Genomic DNA, 14760 nt, shown 5'->3' with positions numbered 1-14760 from the left:
CTATCTTTGCCTTAAACATCAAATAATAATAATCTAATCAGAATTTGTTTTTACTCTCCCGTCAAGCTTAGGGGCTTTAGAAATTCCTGAGAAACATGAGCATGAACTTCAGTTCTAGTTTCATAGACGGTGCAGAGAATTGATCTAAGCTGAAACCTGCTCAGACCACGTCTAAGCGTCGGCGCAGGTAAACCGTTGGTCTGACGCTATTTTGGCGAAGTTGACAGAAAAGCGAGGTCCGCCTAAACCAGTGTGTGAATTCTGACGAGCAGAGTGATGAGACGTTTCCCGACGAGACATGGAAAGTGTCATTTAAAATGGTGATGCGAGCTCCCTTTTTCATCCAAGTCAAGTTCAATCAATAAATGCTTGCTGGGGAAAATTGGAACGTCCTGGTTCAGATTGAAAATGTACTACTTCACTGTTCAAGTGAAAGATAAAAGCCATTTGACAAGAATAGATACGTTTTATGAGATGTGGATGGATGGATGTGTTTTCCCCCTTAATCCGCTTTTTTCTTTCATTTTCTCTCAACAGTGACTCAGTGTGTGTGGGCACTGGGCTGCGGACCCCATTACGAGTACGCCATTGAGGAGTTCTGTTTGGCCAAATTCAGACTGGACATGCAAGAGCTGGATCCGAGAGACTGGTGCAGCTGGGAAGACACTGTTGAGTGAGTTCTGCAAACGCCATATTTGCATGTAAACAAACAAAAACCTCCACGCTTATTATTTGCATGGACTTCCTCATTTTCTTCACCGGGTAAGCGTACCGTAGCCACGGTGGCTCCGTTATCAAGCTCTGACTGGATTTGAAATGAGACACAAATCGAACAAGCGGTACCTCTCAGTTGACTTTGAGAAATAGCATGAAAAGAAACGCCATATTAACTGATCTCATTCAAACGTATCGCAGCGTAGCCTGCTTCAGTGCGTTGACGCAGCGTATCAACGCAGAAAAGTTAACCTTTTTAGTTTAAAATAACTTACTTAAACTTCCAGGATGTTTTTTTCTCCTTGGTCACATTGTAAAGCCATCTACGTTGCTACTAGCCCCATCCTAGCTAGCGCTAAGCTAGTTCATCTCTCAGGTCTAGCATCCAAGTTTGCTTATGTTTACTGCTAGCACGACGTTAGCAGGCCAAATATTCTCATAAGTCCTTCCTGGCGTTTGCCGGAATGAAGCGCATGCGTACTTTTCACATATGTACATCCCCCATGTAGATACGGCAGACATATTGAGATGGGACTTGCCATCAAAAAAATCGGATTCACACCCATTTTCAACCGCTAATTCGCTAGTCACCACCAATTCATACTAAGCCCTGGTTTCAGTAATACAAGTTTAAAAAGTTTACAGTGTATTAAGCCTGGATTGCTTTGTTTGTGTCCACTTGGTCCACTTATGCTAAAAATAGCAAATTTCTTCCTCGGTGGTTCAAGATGTTTGTCCAACTGTGCTCCAAGCAAACGTGCTGAAAGGTCAGCATCAGGAAGGAATCTGTCTTTAAATAATTGATACTCCCCCACCTGCCTTCTATGACCATGATATGCTGAAGATAGGCTTACAGTGGGTTTTTTGGGGGGGGCGGGGGGGGGGGCTATTTGAGTCATTTGAGTTCAGCCATAGTGCAAACACACGTTGTAAATGTCAAACATGCTGTAGATTCAGATGAGTTCACATTGATATCCTACGGTATGACATTGGTGTCACGGACTGCAACATTTGGTTGAGAAGCATTTTGACTTGTCTGGCTAACACTGGCTGAAAACTGAAATCCAGTCATCACATTTGAGCCAAGATTCTGGAACAACTTCAAACACCATTTTTGTTTCATACAGTGTGTCGAAAGCTTTTCCTTTTTAGTTTCAAATGGCTTAATTCAGCGCTAGCTAGGAGGCCAAGGTGTCCCTAGCTCGCGCTAAGCTAGCTGGGCGGCTCATCTTCCTTTGATGCAAACGCTCACAGCTTTCGTTTGTTGCCATGATGGAGTGAGCCAAGCAGCGACAGATCTTTTGGACTTGAATACTGAAATTGTGTTTTGCCGTTGTTGTTTTTTTTTTATGGCCATGTCAATTCGAGTTACCACCTATTTTAGTGACATCATGTTTTCCATGCTTCTACTTATTTATTAGTATATGTCCTGTTATGATTTGTGTAAATCATGCTTCGGTTTGTTGTTTTTGCTCGTTAGGTTTTGTTTGCACCTGTGCTCGTCATCCTGCTCCCTCGTGTCATCCAATCATCTCCGCCAGCCACTTGCGTCCTGTCCAGGTGTCTCTCGTTATCTCGTCAGTAGGCTTGTATTTAGCTTCCTGGTTTCCTTCAGTCCTGCTTGCTCGACAGTCATTGTCGCTGTCACCACTTCTTGTGCTTTGTTGTTACTTTGATTTTTGGTCTTTTCCAAACTTTGTTGGTTTTGTTTATTTTGAGTTTTTACCCAGTGCCCCTCTTAGTGTTTTTGTCCAATAAATTGTGTTCAGTATTACACGCCTCCCTGCATTTGGGTCCTCCAACCCCCATCGTGATATATAACATATTGTGTCCTTTTTATCAACCCGCCAGTCAGTTTGAAACTTGATCGTCACGTACGTCATTGAGGTCGTTTGGTCGGGCAGCCGTTGTGTGTATTGTAAAAAGATACCAGGGGCCCACGGGCAATCATCACCTTCTCATTTTCGGAGCACAACCTATTTGCAAAAACAGAACGATGAGTTAAAAAAAGAACCTTCCAAAAATAATCATGGATAATGAAGCGATCAAATGTCAAATATGGTTGGCAGAAAAGGTCAAGCAGGCTTATCAGGATGGTTGATCGAAACTTGCGTGTGTGTTAAAAGCAAAGGCAGGCAACTCGCTTATCTGTCTTCTCTACTTTCTGTCCTCAGTTGCCAAATTCAGGGATTAAAGGCTGCTTTTCACCTCAAATAAATGAGTTTGTTTCAAGCGGCTGGTAGGAATTTATTACTAAAAGCACCTCAAGCGTCAGTCAAACTGAAAGTTTTTTAAATCTCAAAATATTGATTCACAACACTGATGGTCAGGTTTGGTTTTTAATGATGTATTTTTAGTATACATGTGCTGAACGCTGCATTATGCATGCAACCGGGTCAAGCTATTGATTTCTACAGATTCTGTGTATGATACTTTGAGGATTCAACACGTAAAAGGGGGTGTGAGGGCCTATGCGTCGTTACTTTTAGCTTGAATCATTGCAATTATTTTCCCCAATACATTAAGGAAGGACAACTATGGAAACGCAACGTGTGCACCCGTACACGTTGTACATAACAGTGTTCTTATTATTCATTTATTAATGAAAAGATATGGAGCAAGAAAAAAGTGTCAATCATATATACATATATATATATATATATATATATATATATAGTTAGCCTTCTTGTTCCGTTTCTCAGCACCAGCATATACTGTATGTACCAATTTGACCCGGCGTTGTGTTTAATTATCCAAAGTTGTCTAAAACTGAAAATTCCAATAATTCCCAAAAACATTGTTAAAATTCCTCATTTCAAACTCAACATCACTCAGGAAGCAGACTGCCGTGTCTGGAATATCTCGCTGCAATTTCCACATTTCCCTCCCAAAAAAAGTCCAAACCAAATCACTCATTGCTTGGTTTCGCGTACCGCTAAGACACCAACGATCAAACGTTAGGATGTAAAATGAATGTGGTAATAATGGCTATTTTTAATAACAGCCTATATTTGTCATATGCATTCCTCTACATCTAGTCGGGGGCACTGTGGATGGTGGCATACATTATTCACACTATGCGCACATTCTCATCACATGGCAGAGTGCATCGACATTCGAGTGTCACGGCTTCTTTTGTTTAACGTTAAAAGAGAATTGAAGAAGAGCTGACATCTTGACTGCGAATGTCAAAAATGCTTTGTCCTTCCCCTTTTTCCTCTTGAGATTTCACCGCAGTTCTCCTCTCACGTCCTCTTGGCTGACAACTTTGCTTCGAGTATAATGAACCCCAAACACTCACTCAGAAAGTTGAAAGTTCACCAGTTGTGGCAATCACGACGTGACCTCCTAAAAGTCGAGCGCCATGGAAAGTAAGACGAAGAAAAAAAAATTGCCTTGAAAGCAGATTTATCGGCACAAAATTGGGCAGATGTTGATTAGAACAAAACGCACAAAAAAAGTCTCATGGACTAAAGATCAAATTTAACAGGAAGTCGGCTATTTGGGGTTAAAACAGCCATTTTGACTAAATTCCAGTGATCATATTTCAGTAGAAAATATGAAAACAGACAACAGTTTCACCGATCAGCACAAAATCGGGCAGACATGTCATAACAGGACATATGAAAAAGTTCCCATGCTTGAAATGTAGCAGGAAGTCGGCCATTTTAGTTTCAAGGACCCATGCTCGAAATGTAGCAGGAAGTCGGCCATTTTAGTTTCAAGGACCCATGCTCGAAATGTAGCAGGAAGTCGGCCATTTTAGTTTCAAGGACCCATGCTCGAAATGTAGCGGGAAGTCGGCCATTTTAGTTTCAAGGACCCATGCTCGAAATGTAGCAGGAAGTCGGTCGGCCATTTTAGTTTCAAGGACCCATGCTCGAAATGTAGCAGGAAGTCGGCCATTTTAGTTTCAAGGACCCATGCTCGAAATGTAGCAGGAAGTCGGCCATTTTAGTTTCAAGGACCCATGCTCGAAATGTAGCAGGAAGTCGGCCATTTTAGTTTAAAGCAGCCATTGTGTCTGAATTTTAGTGTCAATAATTTCCGAACACTTGTGTTAGCAAGACTACTACCTGTGTTGTATTTATTACCGTTTAAAGTTAACCTACAGGGTGACCATATTCACTTGCCCCGGCCTTGAAATTGTGGCACCAGTTGCAGTTACGCAGTGTACTTCACCTCCTATTAGTCACGCAAATGCCAACCGGACATTTTCATGAATTTATAAAAAACCCCGGACGCGCCAACAGGATGTAAGAAAATGGTCCGTCATCCCAAAAGAGGACACAACAACTTGGCTCAGAAGTAATCAACTCGCTAGCTCGCGCAGCTAGCTAACATCAACGTTAGCCAGCCTAGAAACCACCAAGTTCATATCTTACCAATTTAAAGAAATATCAGCAGTACACAAATGGTGAATGTTTTCCTCCACCATCTAATAAAGAGCTACACGACACTGTACAGTAAACAAATGTTTTTCTTACTTTATATTTTGCCTCTCTTGTGTATTTAACACAAACAAACAAGCAGTCTGACAGAGCATTCGAATCAATCGGCATCGTTTTTGATCTCATTAAATGGCGCCCGGTATGCCTGCCGCGTATATTTTTAGATTCACACCTGCACCCCTCATGACTCCCCTGCTACTCAAAGCAGTGTCAGGGGGAGCATGCAATTAGAGAAGACCCGGGAGCCAGCATGGCCGCTCTGTTATTATCTAAGTCAATACAGGGCTGTGTTGTCTTCAGCAAGCAATAGAGAACTTGATACGGGAAGGCTTCAGACGGTGGGCGGTCGTCTAATGACGGGACGGGGAAATTGTTGACGTACTTCGGAATGAGTCAGTCACGAATGTGCCATGAATGTAAAGCTGGAGCAAGACTGTGATGCACTCGGCACAAAGAAACTCAAATCATCAGGACGCGTATGCAAAGGAGCTTAATATTTTTTATCTTAGTAAGCCTTACCCCAATCGGACAATTTATCCAAGTCTGCGTTCTGAATATGTCGCGTGAAACGAGTAAAAATTCATTTTAACTATTTGTATTAGTTTAAATTTTTTTTGGTTTACAAGAGTATGAAAACCTCGATTTTTTTTGGTACATTTAGAACAGATACAAAATGTGTGATTAATCGTGAGTTAACTAGTGAAGTCATGTGATTAATTTCAATTACAAATTTTAATCCCCTGATAACCCACATTTATAATAATCTTTTCTTTAAAAAAAATAAAAATAATAATGGGGTTTTTTTAAAGAAAAAATTATTAAAAATTAGGGGCATCGGGCGATTACAATTTTTAAACATAATTAATCGCATGACTTCACTAGTTAACTCCCGAGTAAAAAATATTTAAAAAATAATAATAATAATAAAGAATTTTTTTTTTTTTAATTAGGGGCGTCGGGCGATTACAATTTTTAAACATAATTAATCGCATGACTTCACTAGTTAACTCCCGAGTAAAAAATATTTAAAAAATAATAATAATAATAAAGATTTTTATTTTATTTTAATTAGGGGCGTCGGGCGATTACAATTTTTAAACATAATTAATCGCATGACTTCACTAGTTAACTCCCGAGTAAAAAATATTTAAAAAATAATAATAATAATAAAGAATTTTTTTTATTTTAATTAGGGGCGTCGGGCGATTACAATTTTTCGCATGACTTCACTAGTTAACTCACGATTAATCACAAATTTTACATCTGTTCTACTACAACAACAACAAAAAACTCGATTTGCATACTTTTGTTAACAAAAGTGGGAAAAAATGTCAAACTAATAGAAATAGTTCAAATGAATTTTTGACGTCTATAGCCGTCAGCGGCAGTGAATGAGTTAATAACGCAGCTGCTTCATTAACCGCAGGCAATTCAAAGCCAAACGTTTGAATGAATTGTTTCACTCCGATGGGCACGACTTGTTCGACTCTCATCTTCTCTGCATTCCGCCCAACAGAAAAGTTCTTTCACTGCCGGAGTCCATCTGTATTTGATGACCGTAGCAATTATCCAGTTGGAACTGAAATCCTGACAAACTAATCGAGTGGCGCAAATGAAGAAAAGTGCTGAAACTTGTGCGTGACCCGCAGATCAAATATTGTGTTGACATTACGATTGCAACGGGGATGAGATTGCAGATGTTTTCATTTCCTGACGGTTAATGACGGGATGAAATATTTCCAAATAACCTTTTTACTTGTGAAGCTACATTTGTCTTTGTTTTGATCACATTTGGTTTTGTTGGCTGTTTTTTGCCAGCGTCCTTTTTTTCAGGTCACGTCTACTCGTTAGCTTTTCGTTATCAGCCGTGTTTGCTCATTTCTCATCCAGGTGTGCTTCGTTGTCTCGTTAGCTTGCTTGCATACGAAACGACGTTCCATGAAATCATCTGGAGGCGAATATTTCCGCTTTATGATGAATCCTAATTACATTTTTTGCTGAATTTCTTCCCCTTGGACTTGTCTCCGTTTGATATACTCTCGGCTCATGGGATAAAAATAGCTCAATGTCTTGCCCAAGCAAGGTTTTCTTTTTTTTCTCTCTCTCATTGTTTGTGGCTGTGAAGTTCACTCATCTGTTCATGCCTGTCAGCGACGTGTAATCATTTTTTTAAAAAAAAGTCTTTTGTGTCTAAGATCACATTGAATTGTGTAGAAAAGCGAAGCCGGGGCAAAATTGCGCACTCAGTAGCGTGGAAAGCCAAAAAGTGCCGTTTCAATTTTGCGACGCGCTTACAATTAAGCGTCTCATTGGGCGTCACATTGGAAATGACGGATTACTTAACAACTGACTTACCACATAAATCATTTCAATCTACACTTGTAGCCCTTACTATCGCTAAAAAAAACAATTCTTGTTAACTGGAAAAATAAACAAACTCTGAATATGGACCAATTTGTCTAACCTCCTCATAAATCACATTTTAATGGAAAAAAATATCTGCCTCAAATAAAAACCAAATATCAAAATTTATAGAAACATGGTCTACGTATATAGAATTTTTTAACCTAATTCTGGTTACTTAATTCTGTCTGTTAGCGAGAGCCACTACATCGTGATAACTTACATTGATGTTTCTGCATTTGGCAATTTATTATTATATTATATTATTAGTATGGGATTTTTTTTTAATAGGTTTTAGGTGATGAACTGATGAATACACATACGCTCGTACGCACGCACGCACACACACACACACACACGCACATACACATTCTCACCCACATACAAAAAAAATAAATGTGTATATATATATATATATAAATAATAATAATAAAAAAAGGAGAGCAATGATGACATGTCAAATCGAATGGACAATAGTGAGCTCTCCATATAAAAAAAGAAAAGAAAAAAAGAAATGACGGATTACTGACGCTTTCTAACGGCTCCGCTAATTTGATCACATCAAATGGCGTGGATGTTTTCACGCTGGATTATTTTACGTGACATGATTAAATGCCCAACAAAAAACAAAAAGGCTTTTAGTGTTTGCTCCCGTCTTTCATGAGGCCGACTCAAAGATCTACGTAAGCCTTTTCGTTTTTCAGACGATGATGCAAGAGGCCTCCCCTCTTTTGTCCTCCTTTGATGTCAGGAGAGCCTTTTTTGTTTTCCTTTTGGCCGTGAAAGCCATTTTAATTTCCACTCGCACGGTCCTTCTGCTCACGTACTACGATTACATTTCAATTGTTCAGTCCAACGCTTCGCCGGTCCTCTCGCTCCGAGGAAGACGTGAAATGAGAATGAACGTGAACGACGTCTGGCGTTGGCGTCCCACTTAAAAGCTCCAACTTCTCATTATTGATGACTTCAGTTCAAATATCGTTAGCATTTCGTACGGCGTATCTCAACATGTGTCTCCGCATTTACAGTAGACGGTGTCATTAAATCTGTATAATGCACGTAATTCATGAAGCTATTATTAGCAAGCGTTGACTGGGAGCAATTGCGCTATCGTTAGCATGACAAATAAGCATTTGCATGTAATTATGGTGATTGTTGAATTCATTATGTTCTTTTGTTATGAATATAATGCTCACAAAGACAGATAGAAGATGCGTCGGTATGTACGTAACAGGATTTTTATGCGGTACGGGCGGCTTTATTTCAAGGTATCGGTACTTGCAACAAGAAGCGATACCAGCATTGGTTGCCGTTCGGGAGCTAGCAATTCAAAATTGACATCAATTTCATGCAATTTTAAGGAAACATGCTATATTGAGATGTATAGATCTTTGTTTAAAATGATGTCATTGTTTTATTTTATTTTATATTGTGATATAAAAGTACTAATGGTATTGGTACTCAGTAACGGTATCGGTGACTACTCAAGATCTGGTCTAAAAAAAAGTGGTATCAACACAAACATCCCTACTTTTAATATATTATTGACTGATTTTGACATTCGATATGCACATTTTTTTTCTTCATCAAATAAAAATCGAAAATACAATGAAACAAAAAAAATGAACATTTGTAATTGAATAAAAATGCAGTTGAAATAAAAAAAGTAAAAAAAAACATCCAAACGTAAACAAAAAAAAAAGTGTGAGCAAAAGAAAGGGCTTTGATGGCGGTCAGGAAGTTGTACATTGGAGCAATAGCGACAATATCCTGGGCAGCGCCGCCTGCCCGTCTCCCGTACGTGTGAGCGCCGGAATGTCATCTTCTGCCACCACAACACCACACGATGACCAGTTTCTTCCCTCCTCCACTGTCACCATTTAATTATGCACGTCAGGTCGTCCAGAAAATGAACGAGCTGTTCCAGATTCCCCCGCTGTTCCACTGTATTGTCGCCAATTAGCGTGTCCACAATAGCAATTTGCAGCACGTCTGAAAATATCCGCCTGTTTCCGGCGACCAAAACACGCAGCAATCAATACAGAGTTCAGCATTGGGGTCATTCTTTGAGAGTGATTGTTTTTTTGTTTTTTGTTTTGCAAACCCTATAACTTCTTTATATTCTATTTAAAAACACATTCACTCCCAGCCATTTTCACTGCAGCAACCCCCTTCGCTCCCGGCTGTTGTACCAGATTTTGCAAAGCCCACAGAAAACATGTTAAGAGTCTGTATCAAAGCCTTCTGTATGCTCTAGCATAATTTTTTATTTTATTTTTTAAACATATAAATACGTCTTTGGGACACTTAAAATAGAACATATTTATACGTTTTTGGGAGCAATTAATGATGTGTTTATGATATTATGGAGTGCTATTTTTCTAATTAAAAAGCAAAAAAAAAAATTTTTTATAGGTATGTGATTTCCCAAAATCCGCGCGTGTACCCGCTTAATAGTATCAAACGGGCTTTCTGCAACTTCAAATCTGCATTTATTTAACATCGTATGCTCTGAACGTACCAAAGTGCCCCCATGGGAATGTTCTAAAAAAAAATGCATTCATGTGATTAAAACAGGAAATACCAAAGGATAATTTTGGAGCATCAACAGATCAAAAACTATTCAAAACAAAATCAATCCAAATAACAACTTTTGTTTAAGTAGCCCACATGATAAGTTACAAAACCATAGAAAATAAGGTCTAGATTGGATACAAGCTTACAGTTTGGTCTTTTTTGTGTGTGTCTCTTTTATCAGTGTTTGTTTAAGGGAATTAATTAAAAATTTAAGAGTGACCTGAATATGACAATCAGGGCTTGTTGTCTGGGGAGAAAAACTTCATAAGGGTGCCGACTGCACATGGAATGAGAGAAAACTGGACGGGGGGCTCGGACTGCTCCACTGGGGGAAGGCGACACCTGATGCGTAAACCGCATTTGCGGCACTTCTGCGGGAACTCCGAAGCCCACCAAAATATCCTCAAATGAATTTTTGACACATGAACCAATTATGTGTGAGAGACCAAGAGAAATAGAAGAAGCTAGGCTAACTGCTAGCTTATCATTCCATTTCACTATCATAGTCAGGCCAAATCCCGTGTTGACTTAAATTATTTGTCATCGTAACTATTAAACCGGTTGAACATTTACGATGGTCGGCCCTGACCGTTGAGCAGATCAGAGAGGGGGGGGGGGGGGGGTCGGGAAATACCCCGCTTCACAAACATCACAAAATGACCGCTCAGGATGATCTTTCAGATACATCACGATAATCGGAATTTGGATCGAAAAGGAGGGAAATGCTCAATTTCTACCAAATTATTGGTATGTGTGTACTCTACTTAACCAAGCATACCAGCAATGAACTAAAAACTTGATGACGATCGACTCTCTCACCTCACATTTTTAACATTTACGATGATCAAATACGACCATTTTCCGAGCAGATCAAAGAAGGGGAAAAAAACTCTTCAGTCTCTCTTTCATCAGAAAAAAATATATATTTTTAGAACAATTTTCACCATTAATCACAAATCTATTTAGAACTGTGAGTAATGAGCTTTTTTTTTTTTCCCAACATGGCTTTTGGTTGATCTATTTTGCTCTGCTGCCACCTGTTGGTCATTTGTGTTATAACTACTATTGCTCCAAGCATTCTTTTCAGTTTAGAGGCTGCATCCTAGCCATCTGTGGGCTCTAGCATTTTTATATATAGAAAAACGGATAAATACGTCTTTGGGACACTAAAAACATTTAAAATAGAACGTATTTATACGTTTTTGTGAGCAAATAAGTTAAATATAATGAGTTTGAGCAATCATACTGCAAACATGAAACGCTTGATTTTCTTCTCGCGGCGACAACGTTGTGACCGATGTTGTCCGCCTTTCAGACTGTACGGCGAGCTGACGAACTGCACCTTCCTGGTGGCGCTGAAGATGGACTGCTTCTGGCCCAACCTGCTGGTGGACGACTTCTTCATACGTGTGCACAAGACCTACTTCCACAATTGCTCGCAGTCGGGACGGCTGCTCAGGGACCCCCCCAACCGCATCCTGGGTCCCTTCATCGCCATGCCCGTTCTGGTTACCCTGCTCATGACTGCCCTGGTGGTGTGGAGGAGCAAGCGCAGCGAGGGCATGGTGTAGTGGAGGGAGGAACTCTCGGGACCTCGGATGGAGGAGCTCGGGGCGTTGATTGGACGTTTAAAACTGGATGGAAGAATCTTGCAGCTTATTTATATGACCTTCAACCACTTGTACAGCAGACAGTAATGCAAGTTTGAAACCACACTGGACTTTCCCAACCTTTAGTAAGCCGACGGACATCTTTTACATTGGAAAAAAAAAAATACCGGCACAAAACTGTGTGTTTAAAAAAATATGATGATCTCGTCTTAATTTACTCACAAACGAACTCGGCAGAAATCTGGGCCGGTTGAACCCAAAGCAGGAATTGAAGAAAGGCAAACATACAGGATTGTTCTATCTGTCCGTATATGTCGTTTTACAGTGGAACCTTACTTTTCATCATTAAGCTGTTTCAAAAAGTCTAAAATCGTATGAAAACAGGAGCAACGTTTCCTATAGGAAATAATGGAAAGCCAATTAATTGACACAAAAAAATATTCCAAAAAGTGCATAGAATATATAGAGAACAATGTAAAATACAAACTACTAATAAAATAAAATCATGAACATCAAACCTCATTTTTACATTCATCAAAGACTCCTGACGGCAAAAGATGTCCAAATGTTATCTTTCTTTGGTGGTCCACTGTTTTCATTTTTGAAGTTGTTGAATAGTCACGCTCAATAATAAGTAAGTGTGAAATTCTTTCAAAATGCTTCCGATGAATAAAGTTGCGCACGGGCATGGGATGCAGGGAAGTGGTGGCCGAGAGAAATTGGATGGGTTTAGTTCGGACCATTTTCAACTATATGAAAACTCCACGCATTTACACAAACTGCGATAAAAAAATAAATTCATTAAAAAAAAATCAGCAAAGAAACATTTAAAAAAAAAAAAAGTACGTCATACAAAAAAAAACAGGTTTCAGTGTATACAGTGTGATGAAACGCAAAGGTACGATGGGCATCTTTTTCTATTCAATTAATTCGGTTCTGGGTTTGAGCCTTGATTTGCCTATTGATTACATAGAATATACACATACTGATAATCTGTCTGAATTAAATGTTAAGAATGACTTTTCCTCCTCAATCTGTTCTGAAAATTGTAAACATGTTTAATATTTATCAATTGGCTTCAATAAAAATGACAAGTAGTTTGTCACTGCAAAATAGTTCCCAGATAAGCTAACAGTTAGTTTAGCTTCTTCTTTTTCTTCTTCTACTACAACAGTCTGGACGTCCTGTGGCACCACGCTGCCTCTCACAGGTCAGTCCTGGTACTACAACATCTATCTAGTTGGCAACGTGAGTAGATTCATTGTTGACGGTGGAGATGTCGTCGTGTAGCGTGTTGTGCTGTAGCTAGCTCACAATTTCAAAATGGGGTCAAATGTTAACTACTACTACTAGTTTTTTTCCAGCAGTCACACGATCAATGTGTCGTCAGAACAAATCAGACAAGGCAAGGTGTGTTTTAACAAACCCAGCTTCAAAATGTTCCGCTGTTATCTTTGTTTGTACTACTCGGATCCTCATCCTGCCACGAATTCGAAATGTGTCCGACTGAATTAAAGTTTGGAAATGTTTGATGAATTCAAAGACGAAAGCACAATTCAAACCACCAAAAGAATTCAAGCAACGGATCAAGTTAGCCAACGCACAACTCTGCTAACCGCTGCCAATGCCTAAAGCAAAGCTTTTATATCACGGACCTCATCTTTGTATTGATTTATGATCTGCCAGCGCTTTTGTCTTCATTGATATTTTTGAAGGCTCTCTTTCCTCGTAAGGTTCATTAAGATGTAACCTTGCCGCGGAACACACTCACGCCTCGCTAACATGCCCGCTCTCACTTTGTATTTTGTGCCAAAACCGCTCAGAGAATAGAAGGCGGGATTTGCAATAGAAAGAACATCTGTTTGTTTTTCTTCAAATGATTGAAATGTATCATATGATCAGGAAGAAAACCTTTAATAAAGTGTCTTATTGATGTGTCAGGAATGGATGTTTATTTTTCTTCAAGGTACACAAAAGTTTGTTGTTGGTGCTAGCTGCTACTGCACTGATTTTTTTTTTTTACAACAATCACCATGACTTTCTGCTTCGATCAATCCAGTGGATTCCACTTGGAAGTCTTTATTGATAACCATTAAAAAGTGGATTACGTTTTGCAAATCAGCATTGCCCGTTGGCCTGTTTTCTGATTGAGGATCATTCCGGTGAATTCCCTAGTGAGAGTTTGCGGGCCGGCTTTCGCCCAAAATGTCCACTTCAACCAAAATGGCTGACTTCCTTTCCCATTTTGGTTATCAGACCTTGAGACTTTTTGATGCGTCCTGTTATGATAGACATGTCCGTCCAATTTTGTGTTGATCGGCGAAACTAGTGTCTGGAGCTGAGTCATAACAATAAAAAAATCTTTCCAGCAAATTAGGAGCCCTGGAATCTGCCTAAAATGTCCACTTCAACCAAAATGGCTGACTTTCTGTTCAATTTCATTTTCAGGCATCAGTTCTTGAGACTTTTTTTGTGCATCCTGTTATGATAGACATGGCCGTCCAGTTTCGTGTTGACTGATGAAACTAGTGTCTGAAACGGTTTTAAAAAATAAAGAAATAAAATCATTCTACAACAAAGTGTGAGCCATGGAATCTGCCCAAAAGATTCACTTCAAACCAAAATGGCTGACTTCCTGTAGTACAATTTTGGTCATCAGACCTTGAAACTTTTTGGTGCGTCCTGTTATGATAGTCATGTCCGTCCAATTTTGTGTTGATCGGTGAAACTAGTGTCTAGAGCTGATTAATAATAAAAAAAAATCTTTGAAGCCCTGGAATCTGCCCAAAATGTCCACTTTAAACCAAAACTTCTTGTACAATTTCTGGCATCTATGCTTGAAATGTTTTTACTAATTGATGTCCAGGGCTGATTTATTATTATTTTTTTTAACATCAAAATATGTTTTCACCAGGATATATGAAGAACTGGTGAGTTTTCAGGTATGCACTTTCAGATCAAATCAAATGAGTTCGTTACGTAGAGACTCTTTGTCCCTCTGTGTG

The 14760-nt window shown here is 39.3% G+C and overlaps 1 protein-coding gene across 1 annotated transcript in view; it reads left to right on the top strand.

Annotated features, from left to right (window-relative positions):
• LOC144060504 (receptor activity-modifying protein 1-like) overlaps window positions 1–13699 on the top strand; it is a 30658-nt gene extending 16959 nt beyond the window's left edge. The window contains exons 3-4 of the mRNA XM_077580120.1: window positions 538–673; window positions 11461–13699. Of these exons, the coding sequence (XP_077436246.1) occupies window positions 538–673; window positions 11461–11716 (392 nt within the window). The 3' untranslated portion in view covers window positions 11717–13699. The remainder of the gene's footprint in view (window positions 1–537; window positions 674–11460) is intronic.
• Window positions 13700–14760: the final 1061 nt, after the last annotated feature.

The sequence above is a fragment of the Vanacampus margaritifer genome, chromosome 11, assembly GCF_051991255.1.
Source record: "Vanacampus margaritifer isolate UIUO_Vmar chromosome 11, RoL_Vmar_1.0, whole genome shotgun sequence".
NCBI classification, from domain to species: domain Eukaryota; kingdom Metazoa; phylum Chordata; class Actinopteri; order Syngnathiformes; family Syngnathidae; genus Vanacampus; species Vanacampus margaritifer.
Note: the sequence above shows the minus strand (reverse complement) of the source record. Positions and strands in the feature narration are given on the sequence as shown.